The 23,438-nt window shown below is 29.0% G+C and overlaps 1 protein-coding gene across 1 annotated transcript in view; it reads left to right on the top strand.

Annotated features, from left to right (window-relative positions):
- Hip1 (Huntingtin interacting protein 1) overlaps window positions 1–23,438 on the top strand; it is a 100,899-nt gene that overhangs the window by 31,062 nt on the left and 46,399 nt on the right. Inside the window, exons 12-18 of the mRNA XM_085812047.1 lie at window positions 4,195–4,292; window positions 6,580–6,652; window positions 7,555–7,647; window positions 11,882–11,960; window positions 14,028–14,116; window positions 14,202–14,270; window positions 19,752–19,883. Of these exons, the coding sequence (XP_085668173.1) occupies window positions 4,195–4,292; window positions 6,580–6,652; window positions 7,555–7,647; window positions 11,882–11,960; window positions 14,028–14,116; window positions 14,202–14,270; window positions 19,752–19,883 (633 nt within the window). The remainder of the gene's footprint in view (window positions 1–4,194; window positions 4,293–6,579; window positions 6,653–7,554; window positions 7,648–11,881; window positions 11,961–14,027; window positions 14,117–14,201; window positions 14,271–19,751; window positions 19,884–23,438) is intronic.

Below are 23,438 nucleotides of genomic sequence, written 5' to 3'. Positions count from 1 at the left end.
CTATATGATAGTAAGTAAATTTTCTGCTAAAGGAAGAATTAAAAAAAAAAAGAGTTATGTTTTTTTGTTATCATATTTAATATTCATAATGAGTTTGAAGTTTGGATCAGTAAGTTATGGGTGCTGTTGCTGCACATTTAAATTTTCATCAAAACAAGGACTCTTGTCCTGTCTTGTCTCTCCTTGCAAATTCTTTTCGAGTCAGATCTTCAGCCCAAGGATCAAATAAAGGACACTTTACTTTTATAGTTTAAAAGGATAATTCTGTCTTCCAAAAAATTTATTTCTTATCTCTTTAGTGTTGAAGAGTGAAAGTGCAGTTTGGTGTTAAAGAATAAAAGTGCAGTTTGAACTGAAGAATATATCAAAGAAGGAATGTAAGAAGTATGTTGAAGACCACTAGAAATGTTAAGTTTATTGTGCTAAAATGGTTTTACTTTGTGGGTAGGATTTAGTAGTGCAACTCTTTAAGACACAGTCCTTAACTTTTTTAACTATATATATATCAGATTTCACAGACTTTGAATATAACACATTAACACTCATTTAAAAACTAATATAACCTCACGTCTTCCAGAAGTATTATATTTTTCACGCAATGAACCTTCTATGAAATAGGCATATAAAGTATTTTATATCTCCATGACAAGATAATCTTTTACAGAATTTCAACTTCGTTTTAAAAAAAGGAAGTTCTTTTAATGCAAATCATGATGCCTTTCATTTTTCTAATAACTGATATCTGATGTTCCATATTTCCATAGTAGAGTGCTAATTTATGATAGTGCATATGCCTTTTCTTTTAAAACAGTAGTTCCCAACTTGTTTTTCAGTAGTAAACTCCTTAATAATTCATTTTCATAAACTGTTTCATTCTTAATAGCAAACTGTTTGTAAATAATCTTATTTGCTGTTATTTCAGATTTATGTGTTGTAAATGAATATGTAGGGAATTTTGTGTTGATTAACCAGTTATTTATAATTTCAGCCTTTACTGTAATTTCTCCATTCCGTATTCCTCACCGAAATGCAAATGAGTGGCCAGTATATAAAATTAGGTTTTTGGATTTTAAGAGCTTGTTTCTGGCATTGTGCCCACATCATGTGTTAGTTTCCTGCCAGCTTTAATAGTTGCAATTATTCGTCTTTGCTCTTTCTTGCTGCTGACATTTTAATTCTGATGCTTAGGTAGAGTAGTGAGCCAGCTTCTAGTATAGTAATTAATTGTTTAGTCTTTGATTACCGTTCAACTTTTGATTTAATTTGGACTGTTCTGTTTTATCTTTTATCACCATGAGTTGTGGAAATTGTAGTACAAGAGAGTGCATTGTGTTCTGAATTCTGTTTAAATAAAAAAGGGTATTTTTAACCTTCTCATGACTTTGTTATTATGACTTTGTTATTTTTAACCTTTTCATGACTTTGTTAGACATAGTGATAATTCACTTCACATATATTAGGGTTACTAAACTAAATAGCATTGCCAGATCAAGTGTAGCCCTGCAAATATTCCAATAGTAGAATAAAAAACAGTGGCATTATAATGTGAATAAATCATATTATGCATACTTTTGCATTAAAATCTCAAAAGTTGCAACAAATTCAAATAAATACTGGCATATTCTATTAAGAACATCATAAAACATTTTAATAATTCATTGCATTTATATATTTATTAGTATGTGAATAACTTTATAATGTTTTATATGATATAATATGTATGAAATGCACAATAAATATTTGATGTGCAAAAATATTGAGTTTGTTTAGTGATGAATGATACCTTTTTGAAATCAAATTCAGTTTATATGGGGTAGCTTTAAATCTGGAACTATATTCGGCTTACTAAATTTCTATTTAATAAAGGAATAAGAACAGAGAAAATCTTTATAAGCTTCATGCTTGCAAATGTCAACATTGATTTAAAAGCACCTTATCAGAAAGCTGTTTGTATTCTCTACTGCTGTCCATCCAAATGTTAATGAGACATTTTTCTTTTTAGTTTTTTAGTAGTATAATTAAAAAAAAATTGATCATCCTCTCTTTTCCTTTTGGTAGCTTGCTAGTATATTTCTTCAAAATGATATGCAGTCTATTTTTTTTTTTTTTTTTTTTTTTTTCTGTTGTTCAGATATTTAAAGGTACCTCTTGTAAGGTTGATCCTTTCTAATGTTCAGCTTTCCCCCCCTTTCATTGAGATTTTTATAAAAGTTTTATAAAGATTCAAATATTTAGAGTTAGCTATTTTCAGTGCATGGTAGCTAGCAAAATACCTGGTAAAATGCTTTTCAATTTGGGTAAAACATTGTGCAGTATTGTTTATGAGAATAATTTAATTTAGTATTGATAAAAGGCATTCAGAATAATGTAGATAAAAATATAAAATATAATCTGAAGCATTTTTATTTAAGGTGTAATTAAAAGGAAGAAGTCTTTTTGTAACGTAATGAGGTTAGCAAAAAATTAGTTTCTCACTTCACAGGGATCTAGAATGCGTTCTGTTGGTCTAAATGAGATAAAATTTGAACTACAAATAATAATTTAAATGATGTGCCTGAAATTTATTAAAACATTTTAGTACAAAAATCTGCCGATAGGTGGTGCTGTAGCACAAATTGTATTTATTTGAAATATTGAATATTGAAAATGTAAAACATCATTTACATTACAGCACATGCCTATTAGCATTATTCTTAGGATAAAAAGAAGGTGGATTCTTTACAAGCATTAGCTACTTCTCTGCACATCATGTCTACAATGCAAGAAAAAGCGCTGCTGGTAATTGTAAAATTTGCTGCTGGTAAAATTGCTCTACCAGAAACAGCAGAACTACTGTGCAGCTCTAAAAGAATTCCATCATATGAAGGAGATTCGAAGTGGCCCAATGCCTTCATGTGGCCTATGCATGATGATAAAGAAACTTGAAACAACTGGGCAACTTGGTATTCTTCTAGGTAGAGGACAAAAGCAAATCGTCTCCTTTATTGAAACCAGCAATCGGTGGTCGCATGGTAATGTGAGTGTGCCACTTGTTTCCCATGTATTGGCTATATTGTATTCCACAGTATGAAAAATCTTATTGCGAATTTGAATTTTTATCTGTATAAAATCAAACCTGTGTACCTATTGCAAGATGGGGACTCGAAGGTAAAACTTTTGCACTTCAGTTCCTTGCTGGAACAGTGGTTGATGTCAGTTGGCTATGAAACATTCTGTGGACTGATGAAGCCCACTTTCACCTCAGTGGGCAAGTTAACACTCACAATTGTCAAATTTGGGCAGTGGTAAACCCTCACACTATCCAGGAACAACCCTTTCATCCTAAAAAGTGATAGTATGGTGTGATTTTATGACTACCTTTACCATTGAACCATATTTTTTTGAAAGATAACTGCAAATGGAATCCAAACGTGTTCCGTCAGGACAACGGTATCACGTTATGCTGAGGGATTTTCTAATCTCACAACTTCCACAGTGTGGATGCTTTCAGGACATCATTTGCATAGAGGTTAGCACACCTTCTCATATTGGTCATTGTATAAAGGAATTACTAAGACAGCATTTCAGAGATGAATGGGTGATCAGACGGCATTTTCCAACAGCATGTCCTCCTTGTTTGCTATATATCCACTCTTGCAGCTGTTGGTTTTGAGTTTCTCTGAAGGATAATATCTGCCATGAAAGGCCAGCATCTGTGCCAAATCTGAAGAACAGGATTCAGTAACATGTTCTTGACATTCTGGCAGACTGTATGCTGTCAGATGTGCAAATATGGTTCTGCGAATAGAGCACATTGTTGAATATGAAGGGGGACATATTGAGCTGTTAAAATGCTACATTTTTATATTATTTAGAATTTATAAATGCTAAATAATATAAATACGTAACATGCTAAATGATTTTATGTGTTTTACCTATAGGCAGATTTTTGTACTAAAATTTTTATTTAATCAGCACATCATTTGAATTATCTGTTGTTACAATTTCATCTCACATGGACCTATAGAATACATTCTAGAGCCAACTTATTTCTTGTTAACCTTACATTTTTTCCATAAGGGATAGAATCAGTGGCTGAATATCAGAGTGAGTTGTTACTTATTGAAAAAATTATAGTTTAAATCTTTTAGTATATATAGTAGTTTTAGTATATATAATTTATAAGATCATAATTGAATTAAAAAAATTATGTAGCCAAGTCCAGATGTTTTAGAAGGTGTTTTTGGACAGAGAAATGCTGTTGATTATCGTCAAAGGAATGGGTCCAGTTCACCTGATCAGATGTCTGACAAGTAAATTTCTTCTGATATTAAAATTTTCTTACTTTATTGCATGTACAATGTGTATGTTATAAATATGTCTTTTCTAAAAATATTTTTATTCTTATTAATTTTTTTATGCTGAATGGCTATAAATAACTTCTGTTTTAAATCTATGCTTATAATGTTTAAAAAAAAAAAAAAAAAAAAAAAAAAAAAAAAACGTGCATAATTAATAATTTTTTTACTAAAAGTTTTTTAAAAATAATTTTTTATTTTCTTGATTATTTTAAACTTGTGCTGGTCATTTCTGAGCAAGTATTAATTCAGTATTTTGCTATGTAGAGTCAGATTTCATGTAAAGACATATACTTTCATAAATGGAGATCTTTCAGAACAGTATAAATTTTTTGTTTGGGAAAGTTGTTTGTATTGGAAAGAGGGGAGAAGTATTGTGTATAGCAAATTAAATTATTGTATTCAACTAAAATTTCCTAGTTGAATACTATTAATTCGTTTCTGAGAAAAGCAGTCAGTTTGAATTTTTAATGTTAGACAGGATTATTGAAGTGGCAAACATATAAAGTCTACATGTGTTTATCTCTGTTAAAATGCTAATTTCAAAATTTCTTTTATCCAATTACATTTCTGTGTAAATGAAGTATCAGTTTCTAAAATAAAACAATAACATTTATTAAATAATAATGAGCAGATAAAACGTTATTGAAAATGAAATATATTTAATTAATGTTTTTAGATTTTGTTTTTCTTTTTTGACAGTTGAGTGGTGAAAATGATAAGATTTCATTCATTGTATTAATAAATGAGAATAATATTCTGCAATAAGGTATTATTCTAATTTTAAAGATTTAAAAATGGGTCTTTAATAACAGTTTAGTGGCACCTAATGAATTTATATAATTTTTGAATTGCTGGAGTTAGTTAAGTGCTGTACGTTGTTCTGAGAATAGGTATTAGGGGAGGGGGGGAGAGCATTTTCTGTAGAATTCATGAAACTTTTTATGAATGAATATGTGGTCATCGTTTATTTAAATAGATTTGCAGGCTAATGTAATGACCATTCTGTGAATTTATTAATAGAAATAACAGAAATTAATGAATATTTTTTGGAGAACTGTGAAATTTTCAAAATTAATTATTAATTTCTTAATTTTAGCGCACATCATAAATGATTTGGCATGCCTGTTTAAATTTTATAAATGCTTTGCATTGAATAATTGGTAATGTGTTGGAAGATTTAAACGTTGAAAATATGTTTTGAATAAAATAGTTGCATGCTTTCCCATCCTCCATGAAATAAATACATTTATGATTATTTTGTGAGCATGTTTTTGGTGATAGTTTTGTAATTTTAAGTTATTTAATTTAACTTTTATGATTCTAATTGACACAGACTAACTTAATACTCAGGAAAATTCTTATTTCTTTATTTTAACTTTTTTATTTTGCATATTAAGTGTATTTTGTTAATTAATTCAAAATGGGGACTTTGTTGGACACACACTTTGTATAAAAAAGTACGTTTAGCACATAATTTGTTTTCTTACTTATATAATTATACAGATTGAATGTCAGTTTTCTTTAAATGCTAAAGGCTTCCATTTTGGATTTTCAATGTGATTGAAATTTTTATAAGGAATTGGAATTAGGGTCTTTTTGTATATGGGATGCTTGCAAAATACCCAGCAAAAATATAAAGACAGATAAAGTAAACCAAAACTGGCAGATTTTGTAATGGAATGTGTGTACCAAAATGGCCCATTGAGGTGGTAATTATACCACTGTCGAGTGGAAGATAAAAGTGTTCAGTTGGCATAAAGTGTCATGCCCCATGTGGATTTTGAGCAATGTGCATTGCTACGAACCTCAGCAATATGAATTTCATGCATGTGGCTGCAGCTGAAATGGAGCAGATTCCAAAAAGAGGTACAATGAACGATTCCTGTGTATTTCCTTTGAGCAGCTGCTGATTTCCTACACAACCTTACAGATAAAATGCATGTCTGTGAGCTACATGTTCAGTGAACAATGCATACTATTCAAAATCTGCATGAGGAATGATGTTCACAATAATAGAATTCTTTCCTTCTTCTGCTTAATAACCTCAATGTGCCATTTGTTCACACACATTCCAATGTAGGATCTTTTTTTGGCCCTTCTACCTGCCTTTGCATTACTGCTGAATATTTTCAGAGTACACTGGATAGAAAAGGTAAATAATGGTTGATTATTATGTTGCATCACTGTGTATCAGAGGCATTCTGACAATTGTATGATTAATTTTTTTTTAAATCTCTAGGGACCTTCTTATAGAACGTTTGCAGAAGGATATTGAGCTTTTAAGAATGGATATGCAACGAATGCGAATAGAGGTATTCTTATTGCACTGAGTGTTATAAAATATTATTTATTTATACATTAAATGCAATAAAGAGTTCAGTCATTTTTTTGTGTCCTTCCTAATATATAATTATATGCATTTTATATTTTTACAGAATATTTTGTACTATTGTCAACTTTTAAAAAGTTTTTCCTTTCAGGCATTATTTATTTTCATATAAAGAGCAAAATTTATGAAAGTTACATTAAATTAAGATTTTCTAATTCAGTGGTAATTTTTTTAAAGTTATACTTCCTAGCAATTTTAATAATTAAGAAGGCAAACTAAGATAAAAACAAAAATTGTAATAATTATTGCTTTATAAAATTGCTTTAAAATTTTTTTCTGTTTGTTATTTTACATGATTTTAACTATGTGAATTTATTAGATTTTTAACTAGCTTCAAAGTCACTTGTGTTCTGTGGCTTTAAAATGGGCAAAGAATTTTTATTCTTTATTTTGTGTACTGTAAGCAGAATTTAAGTTTTGCTTTATAAAAACCAACCAACCAATTTTCATGTTGGTTTCTTGTGTAGTGCTGTTACTTTTGCCCCTAATGATTTATGTCTAAGACAGGATCTGTACAAAATAGGAATATAGATCTTTTTAGTGCTGTAGTGTTTGCAAGTTTTGTGTTAGATCTTACCAAACTATGTATGCTTTAATGAAGTCAGTAGCTCAAACTTTTATTTCGTAAGTGTATATAATTCTTTGTTCTTTCACTTTAATTGTCTGTAGGTTATACATTTTTATATAGCTTTTATTATTGCTGTTAGTAAGCATACATAATTGCATATATAATTCATGTTTCTCTTTGAATAATTATTTCTAGATTATTTCTTTTTACGTACTTTTTTATCATTGTTGTTAATAAATTTTTAAAATATGTTTCAGTATGAAAGAAAGATTGATGATTTCAAAAGACAAATGGTTAACCTTGAAGCTCACATAACTGAGCAAGACCAAATTATTCAGAGCTTAAAAGATGTGAGTAAACTGGTACACAATATTCTCTTATTTCTGTCTCCTAATTTTGGTACATTTTAATTCAATTCTCTTTTAAATAGAGAGCCTTAAAATATCTAATATTATCATTTCCGTAACAGAGCTATTTTAAATTTACCAGTTGGGAAAAATTCAAATTTAATTTGTAATAATTCTAAATTGATGAATTTTGAACATTGAAATTCAGTGCAGTAAACCTGTTAAGTTATGTAAGTAATGCATTCTGTAAACCTTTGCATAACTTAAATTTTACGTAAATAAAATTTGTAAATTTTATAAGGGTAACTTCATAAGAAATTGCAAAATTTATTATGATTATTTGCATGTGTCTATATATACATTCTGGCTATATGTACATGGCTGTTCATACATTTTGTAGACGATTTTCGTTGTCATTACAAAAATATTTTACCTAAAATTTTTATGTTTTAAATGTTCTGTTTGATAATGCTTATTCTTCACTGTATTTCTACACCATAATTTCCAAGACAAAGCCTTGCATTATCGGAAGAGGTATTTTATCCCATTGCTCTCAAACAGCTTTCCAAAGTCTAAGGAGGTTGTAGGTCAATGTTTGGACAACTTGTTAAAAGTCCAAAAGCACAAAAATGCATTGGTAATAGTTCAGAAGATTTAGTAGTTCAGAAGATTTGGGGATATGAGTGAAGGATTATGGTCTTGATACTCAATTCTTGTTCCTTTTTTTTTTTTTTTTCCCAGGAAATTAGCAGTAGATTTTGACATGTCGCTACTTACTTTGTCTTGATGAATTTGTCATGTTGTTGTTTGATTGATCATCTGTGATCATCTGTTGATTGATCATAGAAAAGGAAAGTATTTCATATTTGAAAATTTCGTATAAAATATGTAAGATGCTTTGATAATGTTGATCTTAACATTTTTCTCCACTCTCTTTATTTTTAATTTGCTGTTATATGAAAAACCAACAACAATCATAAATCCCTTAGAAAAACTTTGTGTAGATTCTTTGAAGATTTTTTTCCTCCTATTTAATGATAATAAATAGATCTGTTTTTATTGCAGTCATTTAAATGCATGTAAGATTCATCTATTATGACAACATTTTCCCATTTTTATCCAGGTAAATGCTTCTCATAAAGAAGTCTGCAGCATGTTTTGCATTCAATGATATATCATGGAGAAAGACAATGCACATTATGTTATTTCACATTCTTTATGATTCAAATAAGCATTAATCACTTTGATTGCAATGATACTGAGTATTTTAATGATTTTGCAACTGTCCTTTGACAGGGTGGATTTTTTTTTCAACAGAAAAAGGTATTACTTTTGCAACATTTAAAACATTCTGTTTTTTCCTTGTTTGCGTATTTTTGAAAAAATTTCCGCTTAAAGCTAAATTTTGAAATTTTCCCCATTTTTGCCAACATTACCTTTAGATATAAAAAAACCCATGGCTTTCACAATGTTTTTTAATAATTAGATATGGATAATTTTTCTTTGGAAAGAACACAAACATAGCCTTCCATCCATTGCTTCTTTAAATGTGATATTTTGCATGAAAATAAAACTGTCAAGTAGAGATGATAATTTATACTTTCGAAAGTATGGCTGCAGTTAAGGCAAACCAAAATCATCTAAAAAACATGTGAACAACCTTTGTATATACCATATCTGCATATTTCACCCCTTTTCCTGCTAAATTTTATCATTTGAAAATCGGAAGGGAAAAATATGTGATATATACTGTTTGTGAAGAGATGGTTTAAATGATAAATATAGCATATTAAAAAACAACATATTACGATCCAGCAAGACGAACTAATATTATGATGTGTAATTTTGTAGGACTTATCAATTTCAGTATTTTTTTTTTTTTTACTTTTCTATTTGTGCATGCATTTTAGACTGTTACCATTATCAGAACTTTCTTAAATATATGCTGAAAGAACTAGGGGAGAATTATATGATGGAGGGAAATATTTGAGTAAGTATGGTATTTATCCATATATATAAAGAAGAAAGTCTGTGTGTTTGTCCTCTAATAACTCAGTCACTACTATAGCTATCATCACCAAACTTTCTACAATTCTTTTTTGGGTCGTAAAAAAGGTCAACGTCCTTTTCTTAAAAATAAATAAATAAATAAATAAATAAATAAAAAAATAATGGAGATATTAAATAAAACTCTGAAAAACAATAATTTTTTGCCCTCATTTTTTCGAGTGGCAACAGTTTCACAAGCTGGAGATAAAAATCTGCTTTATTTCGAAAGTTGTTGCAACTGCTTGCTTTCAAATTCTAGAGTTTTTTAATAAAAAATTTGTAAGTTTTACGATGAAATAAAAATAACATTGCCAAACATTAAATACAATATTCCCGGTTCCAGAAATTTGTGGGAAGCCATCTCGACTATTCTCATCTTCCTACGACTTATATTAAATATTAATTAGAAACTCTGAAAACATTAATTTTCACATCAATTTTTCAGAGTGGCAACAGTCTCGCAAGTTGGAGATAAGAATGCTTTATTTCGAAAAGTGTTGCTACTGCTCGCTTTCAAATTGTACAGTTTGTTAATAAAGAGTATGGAAGTTTTAAAAAACCTATACATATAAAGAAGTTGTGTGTTTGTTTGCGTTATTAATTTCTGATCAATTATAATTTTTTTTGCCATATTTAATTGACTCAAATTGAATATAGGTGAGATATTAGACGTAACTTGAGCTTTTACTTCCATTTCGTTAGAAAGACGAAAATGATTAAAAACTGCGTGCCATTGTTGCTGATATAATGAGAGAGAATTAGGTTATTTTTCTATCAAAACTTTTTATGTGGTTTCCATATCGCATCAGACTGAAAAATGTAAGACTATGAATTGTATTTTTTGCATTGTTATTAGAGAAGGATTACGGAAGTATCATTCTGTCTGTTGTTAGATGCATTACTCTCAATCTAACTTAACTGGCATCAAGTACTTCTGCTAGTATACATTATTTTACAAAGCATCATGGCAGTAGTATTTATTTGAGTTGTTGATTTGAGCTGTTGATTAACTAACTAAATAGAAAATGACCTGTTTATTGTAATTTCTGCTGGGGTGATTGACACAAGTTTGGCAACATTTTTGCCAATTTTTATGGTTGATGAGAAATAAATACCTAGATTTCCTGTGCTAGAATTATTCTAGCTTATACGATCTGAGAATTATTAGCCTGCTTTAAGCCGAATTGATTGTGATTAAATATAGATCCAGAACTAGTAGTAAATGAATTAAAGTTCCAAATATGTTTATTTTTAAATTTCTATTATAGTATTTATTGAATGATAATGACTTGTTTGTGTTTATAAGATTATTTTCTTATTAATTAGAAATATATTTTGAAACAAATAATTTTATATGAAATGGCAGCAGGAATTTTTCAAGTAATGTTTTCTGGTTAGCCTTGCTTCAGAATGTGTTTGTGAACTGTGCTTGAAAATAAAGTGGCAAAATAAAAATTAAAAAGTGTGTTTTGATTATTAAAGAAATTGCCACTCAACAATGTGTTTATTTGCTTTCAGGAATCTAAAAATTTCTGATGAATGAGCTTAGGCAGTCATGAGTATTAATTGTCTGATTGGACATTTTATTTATGGCCAACTTTTTGAATTGTCAAAAAAGAAAAAAAAAAAAAAAAGTTCTAATTCATATTAACTTCAAGCTGTTAATGTTAAATTTCAGAGAATGTGTAATTTATATTTTATGCATGCTTTCATTTAATTTTATTTTCTTAATGTTTTTCAGCCACTAATAATTATTGTTATTTTTGTTTCATGGAAGTTCCAACCAACCAAATTTTAGAATGAGCTAAAAATATGGGCTTGTAGTAGGCTCATTAAAGAATGTTCATTACTTACATGAGTGATGCTTTATTTAACTTTCAAACCTATTTTTAAACATAAATGTTATATATATATATATATATATATATATGTTTAAAATGTGTTTATTAGTCTCTAAAGTTCATGATACAGTGTAATAATTTTTATTTTGAGCCATAGTTTAAAAAAAAAAAAAAAAAAAAAAAAAAAAAGGTTCAAATTCATATTTTTATGTGTTTGATTTTTGTTATTGTACATTCTAAATTTGTTACCATTTCAGATAATATTAGAATTTTTAATGGTCATTGGTATTTGTATATGTCTTAATGAATTTTTCATTTAGAAAAAATTAACCTAATTTATTTTTCAGGAAAATGAAAGTTTGAAGACTAAACCTGCATCAGAAGAAACAGCATCTGAATTAGCTTTAAAATTAAATGATGCTGAAAGTAAGTGCTCTTTAGAGCCAGCTTTTGAGCTTCATATTTTTTTTTTTTTTTGATAATATTCTAAAAAATCCATAAATGGAATTTTTTTAACATTCTGTCATCTGTAGAGCAAGAAATTTGAGGATTTTCCTTGTTTTAAAAAATACACTAGTATTGATATTTATACATATTTAGACCACCCAACAAGGATAGTGGTTAGTGACACTGAGTGCCATACTGAAGGTCCTGGGCTCAAATCCCAGAGAAGGCATGGATTTTTGTAAATGTGTAGTGTCTGTGCGATATAGGGCACTCTAAATATGTGGTGAGACGAAAGTCTTCTCTAGAGGTTGTTGGTAGAGGAAGAGGAGTGGGAGACCCTCGGAGTCGTACCCCTGGGGTGCTCTCCTTCGAAATTAGAGCCAGAACTGAACAAAGTTGTAGTGTCACCTGTATGGTGCTCAAGGTTCTTGCCAATGACAGGCACAGTCTTGCACTCCATGCCACGATGAATTTTGTGGGTGTATTCTGATGTTATTATCAGAGACAAGTGAGATAAGTCGCAACAACACATTTTCATTTAGAGCTGCCATTTTTAGTTTCACCCGAAGCTTAGGTTAATAGTTAAGGAAATAAAATGCATAATAATTAACCATTCCACTTTCAAAAGATTATCTGTATGTTTAATGCTAAGGTGTATCGAGAAAAAGCATCACTTGGAGAAAGAGAACTATAATTTCATTCTTTAAAATGAAATTAATAGAATTCCTTAAAGTTGTGCGGGCAGTATATTTTGGAAAGCTAGAGAATAAGGATTTTGATATTGTCTATTATACTGTAAAAATCTCCAGAAAGTTTTCAAAACTAAGTGATTTTGCTTTAAAACAAGATAGTAATAAAATTATAACCTAGAAAATTAGGTTTCCTCCTGATTGGTTGGAAAAATAGAGTAAATTATATGGATAACTAAGATGATTCAATGATTTGGGGGCTTCAGAAATGTGGCATGTTAAACAAAATGACATTTTAGGTCTGATTGTAGTAATTTCACTTTAATATAAAAAAGAAATCTTAACAATAATGCAATAATGATATGTCTGCAAATCACTGTGTTCATTGAATCATAAAGTTTCAGTATATGAAGTTTTTTTTTTTTTTTTTTTTTTTTTTTAAGGGAAATTGAGATGGAATAAAGTATTTAATTTTCTAAACAAATATGTATATAAAGCAGTTTACTCTTATTATTTAGCAAAAACTGGAAAATATACCATTATTTTATAACAAAAATAAGCATGTTAATAGTTTATTTACATAATAGATAGCTAAAATAAAAATTAAGTAAATATATAATAGAAAAGTTACCTTATCAACACTTATATGCGAAAAATTCAGAGGAGAAAGTGTGTTAGAAAAGAATATGTAAAAAAAAAAAAAAAAAAATTTGCTGGCTTTTTCCATTGTTTACAGGATTGCAGCAGCAATTAATTGCATTCTTATAACTTTATAAACCACATTTCTGAGCATAGATTTTGTAACTGGGGCTGTATAGGATATAGCATATAAAACCATGAATCATTTGTCGTAATTTTTTGTTCTGCCATTGTCTACCTTGTTTCAAATAAAGTCACGTGGAGTGCATTCTAACTTTCCTTGATGGCAGGATCTCCTTATTTTGTATATTGTACATGCTTATACATGTATTATATTTGCTATTTTGCTTAGGCCGTGTTTTAAATTTTATAGCCTTTAACTTCTCCACAAAATGTAAATCAGCTTATCAGCACTTAATACATAAAATCAAAGTAAAGATCTTATGATTGCATTGTGATATCACGCTTACATTTCTGACACGAAATCACATTGTTTGACAACAGTTTTTGTTTATTTGTAGTCTTACATGTATTTTATGATTGCTTAACAATTTGGTTACTTTAATGCCAAATAGTTGGGGTTTTAGTGTACTTTTCTTACAGTGTTACTTACTATAATATAAAGTTTATTCAAGTTCTTGCTGTCCTTGAAAAACAGTCCATGATTTAATTTTATTTTTGTTCTTTTCTGTTCTTCGCAACCATTTGTTTATTAAAGAGAAGGCTAAAGTACAGGAAGAAAAGTTTCTGAAGATGAAGGAAGTTTACAGTAAACTTCGTGAAGAGCATATTGGCCTTATTAGAGGGGTAAGACCTAACAAGGTTTTTTTAGAAAAGATTTTATATTGATTCACATAATGCTGAAATTTTAAAAATCATATTTATTATGTAGAAAGCAGAGCTGGACAAACAGGTTTCTGTTCTTAAAACTTCGGTGGAAGTAGCTGAAAAGGAAAAACAAGTAAGTATTTGTATTGCCTGTATTTCATGCAGTAAATTATTATAAGAATAGATATGGTGGAACACAGCAGTGTTAAAAATGTAATGAATAAATAGAGGAACATGACTAAACTTATATTTATTTCATGGAAATTAACATAAGCATATTAGTTTAAATTATGCTTTAAATAATTTTTAAAAATGCTTCATATATTTTTGTGTACCTCATGAAAAATTTTATTATTTTTATTACAGAATTTTTTACAGAAGAATGTGTTTAATTTAATAATGTATTTGGAATTTATGCATTTTTTTAAAGCTATTATTCTTTAATGCCAAAACTTTTACTCCAGAAATTTGTAACCTTTACTAGTTAAATTTGTGGTAATTAAATACTTAGAAATATTCTGTCATAGTAATTTTGAAGCGTTTTATTCAAGTGTATTTGAAAGGATATTTATAGAAAGATAAAGATATTTTCTTTATAAAATATAATTAAAAATACCTTTTTGATTCAAATGATTATTTATATAAGAATAGAAGAATGATTAATTCAAATTAATTTAAAACATCTTATACTGAAATGTGATAATGAATAAAAATTTATCATGGAATATGTATTTGCTATAAAAATTATTAATTATTCAAAATTAACTTGTCTTAGAAATAATTAAGTTTTATGATAATGTATTTATATTTTGAATACTATTACTTAGCAATCTGAATAATTGGAAATTGGATGATGGGTTTAATGAACAGATATTAAGACCACAATAAGATGAATTCATGTTTATAAGATGAACAGATTAACAAAAAGAGTCTTTGACCAAGATGGGATCCAATGAAATACAGTGCAAAGTCCGAGATCTGGATGTTCAATATCCAAAATGATCTAAAATCCAGACCTTAAAGGCACTACCACAAAAAAAAAAAAAAAAAAAAAAAAAAAAAAAGAAAGAAAGAAAGAAAGAAAAGAGTATGAGGAATTTTTTTGTGTGTTGTGCACATGCGCATTTGATTGCCCCCTAATAAAACGTGGAGAGTCCCGATTCTTAATTTCACTTGTACTCATTATTGAAGAAACAATCATTTTAGCATAAATGTGTGTGATCAATAATTTGGTTCTATAGCTGCATATTTGCTTGGCATACATCTCAACCCGAAACATTCTACATAGAAACATCGATTGATTTAAAAACTACTAATATTTTATGTTCCTGACAGCATTCTGGCAAATCATTATTTTTATATTTTGTTTTCATCACCGCATGTTTATCAACACATGACAACTTGAGTAATGTCTCATGCAGCGATGCCTAAACAATTTTTTTTTCTATTAGCAATTCAATAACTAAGAGTATGGTAACATTTGATGTTGACATTACGCTTGGCGATAATTACAGATAAGTCAAATGCTCTAATGTTGACGAAAAAATATTTAACAAAAATTTCTTTTCATATCCTAAAAATAGATTTTGTTAATCATACTAATAGGATGAAAGATTACATTTAGTGCTATTTGAATTAAGAATAACTGATTTGTTATTCACATAAACCCAGAACTTACGCCAGAGCTCTTATGGCTGCACCGGCGAATAGTATTTAGGGAAAACAAAATTTTTGGAATTTAGAAAAGCACTGAGTAACAAAATTAAGAGATGACAAAATTTTTTAGATTGTAGAAAAAGCACTAGGACCCAAAATTAGCGACGGAAAAAATTTAGAACTTAAGTACCGTATTTGACGACATATAAGATGCACTTTTTTCCTAAATTTGGTCTCAAAAAAGTTACCTGCTTCTTATACGTGAAGGAAACAGGTTAACTTTCAATACTGAATGCTATTTTTAGCCCGGATAAAGATCTAGACACACATAACTTTTTCTACATCTACATGTGTGTGGCCTTCTAAATAAGGGTGTGTCTTATATGCCGTCAAATACGGTAGGTGCTTAGCAGAATTTAGGACCTGCAGAAACATAATCAGGCGGTAAAATATCTAGTGCTGGGCCTCAGTAAGCTTAAGTATATGTGGGAATTTATTTATTTAGAACTCAGATAAGACTTAATGATGTGCAAAACAGAATCTACATGTTAAAACATGTTTCGATATCCATTAAACAAAAAGTAGAAGTGCTACAAAAAATGGATATGTGTATATCCGTCTCAAATTTATGCGAGGAGTATGGCATTGGAAAGTCAACTGTATATGCCATAATATAAAGAGGAACTTTATGAATTTTTTGTGGATTCCGATGCACCACTCTCAATGAATAACAAAAATTTTTTGCTATGCTAAAAGTGACGATCATGACAAAGTGAGGATTGAATGGGTCAGACAGTGTCGCAGAAAAGGCGTGGCATTGATGGGTCCAGTGATAGTGGCTCAAGCCAAAATATTTCATGAAGAAATGAACTTAAAAATGAGTGCACATATTCGACAGATTGGTTAACCAAATTTTAAAATCGCTATGGTATAAGGGAGTTAAAAATTTCAGGTGAAAAAGCTGATACTGAAGCTTCTGAACTACTTGCAGATGAATTCATTGAACCCATTAACGCTTTCCGGCGCAGTGTGTTCGGTGTGAACACACCAAAAATATTCCCTCTTTAGACACTGAAAATAATCAATAAATATCATGAAAACTGCACCAATGGTTACTTTTAATTTCTTTTATGAATAATAAATAGCAGCACCTCACAAGCAAATCATTAATGTTGAGATATATTCTGTTTTTAATGACACTGATTTTTCAAAGAAATGTATCAGATTTTTTTTTAATATAAAGAATATCAATGAAAAAAATCTTTATATAATTTTGTTGTTGATATGCTAATCTGCCTATTCTGTATAAATTTTAATTTTTATCTTTGAAATATTGTGTATAGTGAAGCCTTCAGTGTATGGTGTGTTCGGACTGAACACACTGTACTGGTAGCGCCTGTCACATGGAGTGAGTCACGGAAGGCTGAGAGCACAGATTTATTTGTATTTGTTTTTATTCTTTTCTGTTTTTGGTTTTGAAGACCCCAGTGTTTTGTTTTCACTTAGTTATTTGATTTTCAGCGAGAGCAGACCCTTTTTGCTTTCATCGTGCGTAGTTTGCTTAGTTTTGATTTCTGTAGATTTATATATATATATATATGTATATATGTGTAATTATTTTTTTCTAGTTAATAATTAATTGTAAATATTATAGTATTTTAATTATTTTTCTTATAAATTTTAAAATTGTGTAAATGGCTCGGAGAGGCCGCAGCATTGCCGAAGCAATGAGAGTTTTCTTCCCCCCTTTTTTTGGGGGGTGGTGTAGAGTAGCAGGCCTCCCCGTGGTGCACTCTGCGTTATGCTAAATTAGCTACAGAGCTCAGATCCTACTGTTTTTAAATCATAGACAAAGTGTTTTACTGTAATACGTGCTTCATAGCAATGCTCACGTATTGCAGCTCGTGCAGCTCTGTGTGTTCACTTCGGACACACCCACAAAATGGAAACGGTGTGTGCAAACTTTGTAAAATTATACCTGCATACTCTCCTAGGCCTAAATAGACTGCCTACAATTTTTTTTTTGTAAAGTTCCAACTTTAAAGAATAGCGTGCAGGAAAGGGTTAATAGTGAAATGTTATCTCTAGAATAAATTTAAAATGCTGTTAATTGAATAAAATGCTGTTAATTGCTGTTAATGAATAAATTTTAAATGTTGAAATGTGAATACAATACCGTGAAATACTTTAGCGACATCTACAGAAAAGGCTATAGCTGGTGTCAAAGATTCCAAAGCGAGACTAACAATTTTTACAAGCGCAAATGCTGCAGGAATGCACGAGTATGAACTTTTCGTAATTGGAAAAAATACATGACCTCCAGCATTTAAAGGAGTAAAGATTTTCCCTGTTATATATCGTGCAAGTAAAAGAGCATGGATGATGCAAGCATTAATGAATTTTGAAAATAATTTTATATTTGAGGCTGGGCAAAATTTGAATTTGGTTTCATTACCTGATGACACAAAAATTGTTCTGATTGTAGATAACTGTTTGGCTCATATTTTACTTAAAATTTGAAAGACAATGTATCCACATTATTCTTTCCTCTAAACTCTACGTCTATCATTCAGCCTATGAATATTTATAGTGCGCACTGAAATGCAAATATAAAGTAGCATTTTTAAAATCCATGTTAAATTTCTTGAATATTTTCAAACCTATTCAAGAATTTTGGAAATATTTTAGCATAAAATCTGCTATATGGAGCATCACGAGAACATGGGAGAATGTGTCTCCAGATACTTTAAAAAATGAATTACCAAAGGTGAACTTTTCAAGTTAAGGGATTTTGTAAAGAAATGTGGAGAAGCACTGAATAAATAAAGATGATATAACAGAAGTTTTTCATTGTGATGATAATACTCCAATCATCAATCAATTAATGGACGGCAAAATATGTAGTATGGTTCTATATCTAGAGAATGCCACTACCAAGAGTGAAGAAAGTCACAGAGAGGTTATTGAAAATGAAAAAAATTTTGATTTACAATTTAGTTGGAATTCTGGACACAGCAATGACAGGACTTGAACAGGGGAACTTAATAACTGAACAAGGAATTATGTCTATCTATAGAATTAAGAGAAAGTATTAGAAGCAACTTATACAATTTATATCGAAAGAAATGTTTACTAAAATAAGTAAATAAATATTAAGCTTCTTTTTTTTTTTGTAAATTTTAATACCCCTTAGATCATAAATGCTTCATTATTTCATAAATCATGATTTCATGTTTTTTATTTTATAATTTCTACATACCATCTTACTAGATTTAAATAGATATTTAATATTCGGAAAAATTCCAAATCCGGAATCGGCGAAGTCCCGATGAGTCTGTTCTCGGACTTTTTACTGCATATTCCTTCCTTATTTTCCTTTTTATTATAAACACTGAACATATAAGGCAATTATTATTTAATAACAAAGAAATGTGTTCATGTAAACTACATTTAAATTAATTTAGTCAGAACTAAGAGAAGATATAATAATTTCCCATACTGCATGTGCAGTTATTGTTTTTCCATATGTGCCAGTTTGGATTTATTTTAAAAATTGAGCTGAGTTGCATAATTTAAGAATAACAGAAGCTTTTAATTCTAATAGAAGCTTTGCCACAAAACTTCTAATTTTTTTTTTTTTTTTTTTTAAATATTGCAGTAACAAACAATTGATTGCCGTATTTTTAATAATAGTAGCTAGCACACTGTATACTTAGAATTGCCATGCTTATTTTTGCAGTCTCTGTCATATTTAGTATGTTATAAATAAACCTAAAACTTTTAATAAATGAAACTTTTGTTAAAAAATTTTCATTTTGCAGTTTTGCAGCTGAGGATGGTGGTTCGATAAAACCATCAAAACTAGTCCTGTGAAAATTTTGTAAATATAACGCTGATTTTTTTGTAAGTATGCATTTTTTTAATATTAAGAATAACCCATGCATTTCTTTAATTACAGTCATTAACTCAACAAATTGAAGAGCTTAGCAATTCAAATGTGAAAACTGAAAGTCTTCAGAAATTGGAGAATTATGAAGTTCAGTGTGGTATTTTAGTAGATGAAAAAGCTACCTTGCTTGAGCAAAATAAGGTATGAAATGTTTTTTATAATTTTTTTTAATGTTCATAAATATTAAAATTTTTATGAAAGCTGCTTTCAATCTGACAAAGGTATTAGTGTATGCTTGTTGATTTATAACATAATAAAACTTTTCATAGCTCCAATTAATGAATAATTAAGTAAACAGAGCTTTATCTTAATAACAGTGAATAAAGCAGGGGTTTCCACGCTATCTTAATAGTTGGGCACTTCAAGAATTGCTCAGCATTTTATTCACTCCTTCTACTGTGCTATTACATATTTATGACAACCTCCCCAAAAAAGTAGTACAATTTTTATACTTCATTTTAAACAGTGTTTGTTATTTTCTAGATTATAGTTGTCTAATAATATTCTGACTCCAGCTGTAAATTTGGCCACAACTTTATTACATTGAAATAATGAATTAATAAATCATATATCTCAAAATTTAGAAACAATTAAAAATTTACTTCAGAAAGAAATTATTGATTTCGCTTTAAAATTTTTAATTTACTCACAAGTAAAAAACCCAGAAAAATAAGGGGGAATGAAGGAATGATTATAAATTATACTTCAATGTGAGAAGTTTGAAATTCATTTTAGTTTACATTTTTGGAGCAAACATAAAATACATTTAATAGATTTTACCCCTATAATTATAATATATATAATAAATAAATTTCTAAATTAAAAATTGCTACAATTTAGTCACTGTCCTATTTTGATTTTTGGATAGTAATGGCCATTTTCATGACTCCGAGTGACAAAAGGCATGCTGCTTTTTAAACATTGAATTTTTTTAAAAAAAATTTTTGTTACGTAATGTCGTCTTTATTGGGTAAATTCTTTGGCTTCTTAGTAGATTCTTGTTTAAATTTACATATTTAATATAATTGATCCTTTTAATAATTGAAATATTTGTATCTTATTTATTTTTTTATGTAAAAGTATGTGCATGTTTTTTTTTTTTTTTTTTTTTTTTTTGTAAGTTATGTAAAAGTTTTTCCTGTTTCCTGTCAATGAGAAAGAGATATTTATTTAAGTTTGCTCTTTTTACTTTAAATTTTTTACCTGTTGAAGATTATTAACTGCATAACTATAAACTAGCTATTAATAATTAAAAAAAAATCTGTTAGCTGTTAACACAATAACAGATAAACATTAATCCAGTTTACATGGTATTAACATACAGGCTATATACAGGCTGTAACTCTGTGGCATTCTTTAACTTTTTGTTCGTGTTAAATCTTCCATACATTGAAATTACATGTAGTGAAGAAGCAATCAAACTTATTTAATGTGAGTGTAATTCATATCTTAGAATTCTGCTAACCCATACAACTTGGACCAAGTGTTGTGTGCATTGGAGAATTTTTCACATTATAGGTCATATCTTCTAGAGTTTTGTTTGCAATTTTCCCTTTTTAATTTTTATATTAAATTTTGATTGTTTTCTCACAAATAACTAACTAAATTGTGCCTTAAGAATTAGTTAATCAGGATTTGAATGCAAAAGTATATTTTTAATACCTTAATCAAGGTTAATTCATTTTTAATACATTAACCTGATTTAAGGGAAATCAGGTTAATGTAAGGGTAGCGCTAATAGGTAGAAAAAAGGGGGAGTACTTTCAGGAAATTTCTTTTAAAAAAATCTGAAAGTTTTTTACCAGTTTGCTGTTATGCTCACTCCTACTGCCCCCTTCTTTTTTGGTCTTTTTAGCCTTATTATTAAACATAATTTTCTTTGCACTTATGCCATATACAATTCAATAGCAAAATTACAAAACTTATAAAAGCAGTATATGTGTAAAAATTGCAGCGTTAAGTTTTGGCATGCATTTCTATGTTTTCCTCAGTTCATCATGTCGATCAGTTTTCTTATTAATATCAGATCTCTTTACAGAACTTTTTTTTGTCTTTTTATTATTAATGTCTTGGCACTTATGCCACATAAAATTTGATTCAACTGCAAAATCACAGAAAACTAAAGATATGATATAAACAGCATATCTTTAGAATTTCCGTCGCATGCTGGAAATAAACAACATTTTTTTTTTTTTTTTTTTTCCCTCTATACTGTGCTGTCACTGCTTGCTTTGAAATCATTCAGATTATTAATCAGAAATTCATTAAAGTTTTACAAAGTATGAAACAGACAAATTCAAAATTTAAAATTTGGTCTTCCAGTTGCCCATATTCGGGTGGAGGAGTATGTTATGCTATTCAAAATTTTATTTCTCTAGGTACCGTTGTTTTTTCACAGTACAAGAAATATATATAGATTCATGCAGATTCTTCATTATTTAATTTCTTTAAATATATTGCAGGCTGATAATATTTGGTGGCAGCAATTTTAATAGTGATTCGAGGCAAAATGCCATTTCGAGACTGATAGCCCTACTGGGCTAACATCCCTTTAGGCTTTGGGAGGGGGACACTTTTGTAAAAACACATTGAAGTATTTTATGTTGAAAAATTATGTCCACTCACTAAATTATTTTCCAAGTAATTTTTATGCCCTCAAAACAAAATAATAAGTAGATAAATAAATAAAAACTTTGCTTACATGCCATCAGCAATATCATTTTTCCTTAATTTAACTCCTGTATTAATTTCGCTGTTACATTTCTTGCATGTGCACTTGGATTAATAACACTATTTAGCAGCTTACAAAACCTACTAGAATTGAAACTTTGTATTTATTAAAAAAAAAAAAAATGTTTTTTTGTCCCCTTGTTATCATTTCTCCATTTTTAATACCAGAAAAATCTATATACAGCTTTATATACATGTATATGTTAATCCATTATTCTTTCCTGCTGATGTAGTCAAGTTTGCGCATTGAGGAAATATAAACTGAGATGTGTTTAAGTTGGAACTCAGTGTTTGAAAAGCTGTGGATAAATAAAATTCTATATATTTGTTAATCACATAAAAAAGATTATGGTATGTACGTCCAGTAAAAATGATTTATATAAAGTGAAAAGCTTATTGTTTACTGTTAAAAAAGATAACACTGATGTGTAAACAGAAAGTACTAAATAAATTCGGCAGTATAAAGTAAATTTGCTTCTTCATTTGAAAAGTCTTATAAATGTGACGTATTTTTGTTCAAAGGTTAGTTGCATATTTATATGAGAAAAGTTTATCATTAATTTTAACACACTGGATTTTTTAAAATTCAAAATTTTATTTGTTTATATGCAAAAAAAATGAACATAAGTTTCAAGCATTCATAGATAATTGGAATTTTATCTTAGCATTCTCAGATCCAGAAAACTGACTGGATTTACATATGAAATAGCTTTTAAAACTTAATATTAACTTTCAGAAGAAGCAGATGTTAATTAGAAGCAATTTATCTTCCATGTAATTTCATTTAACTGGAACAGGAGAAATGGTTAAGTTTATTGGAAAGTTGAACCAGTGGAGATAAGAAGGGCTGTTGCAGGATAAGAAGGCTTGGGTTTAGTAGAAAGATGATCATGTATTAATTGTTATTTGTATTTATCAGGAGAGCAGGTCACTAATATCAATATTCTTGTGTTTTCATGTTGCATG

The sequence above is a fragment of the Stegodyphus dumicola genome, chromosome 2 (assembly GCF_044657685.1).
Source record: "Stegodyphus dumicola isolate Sdum_Otavi_A_Nest chromosome 2, ASM4465768v1".
Lineage (NCBI taxonomy): Eukaryota > Metazoa > Arthropoda > Arachnida > Araneae > Eresidae > Stegodyphus > Stegodyphus dumicola.
The sequence above is the reverse complement of the archived record's forward strand: the minus strand, read 5'-3'. Positions and strand labels throughout refer to the sequence as shown.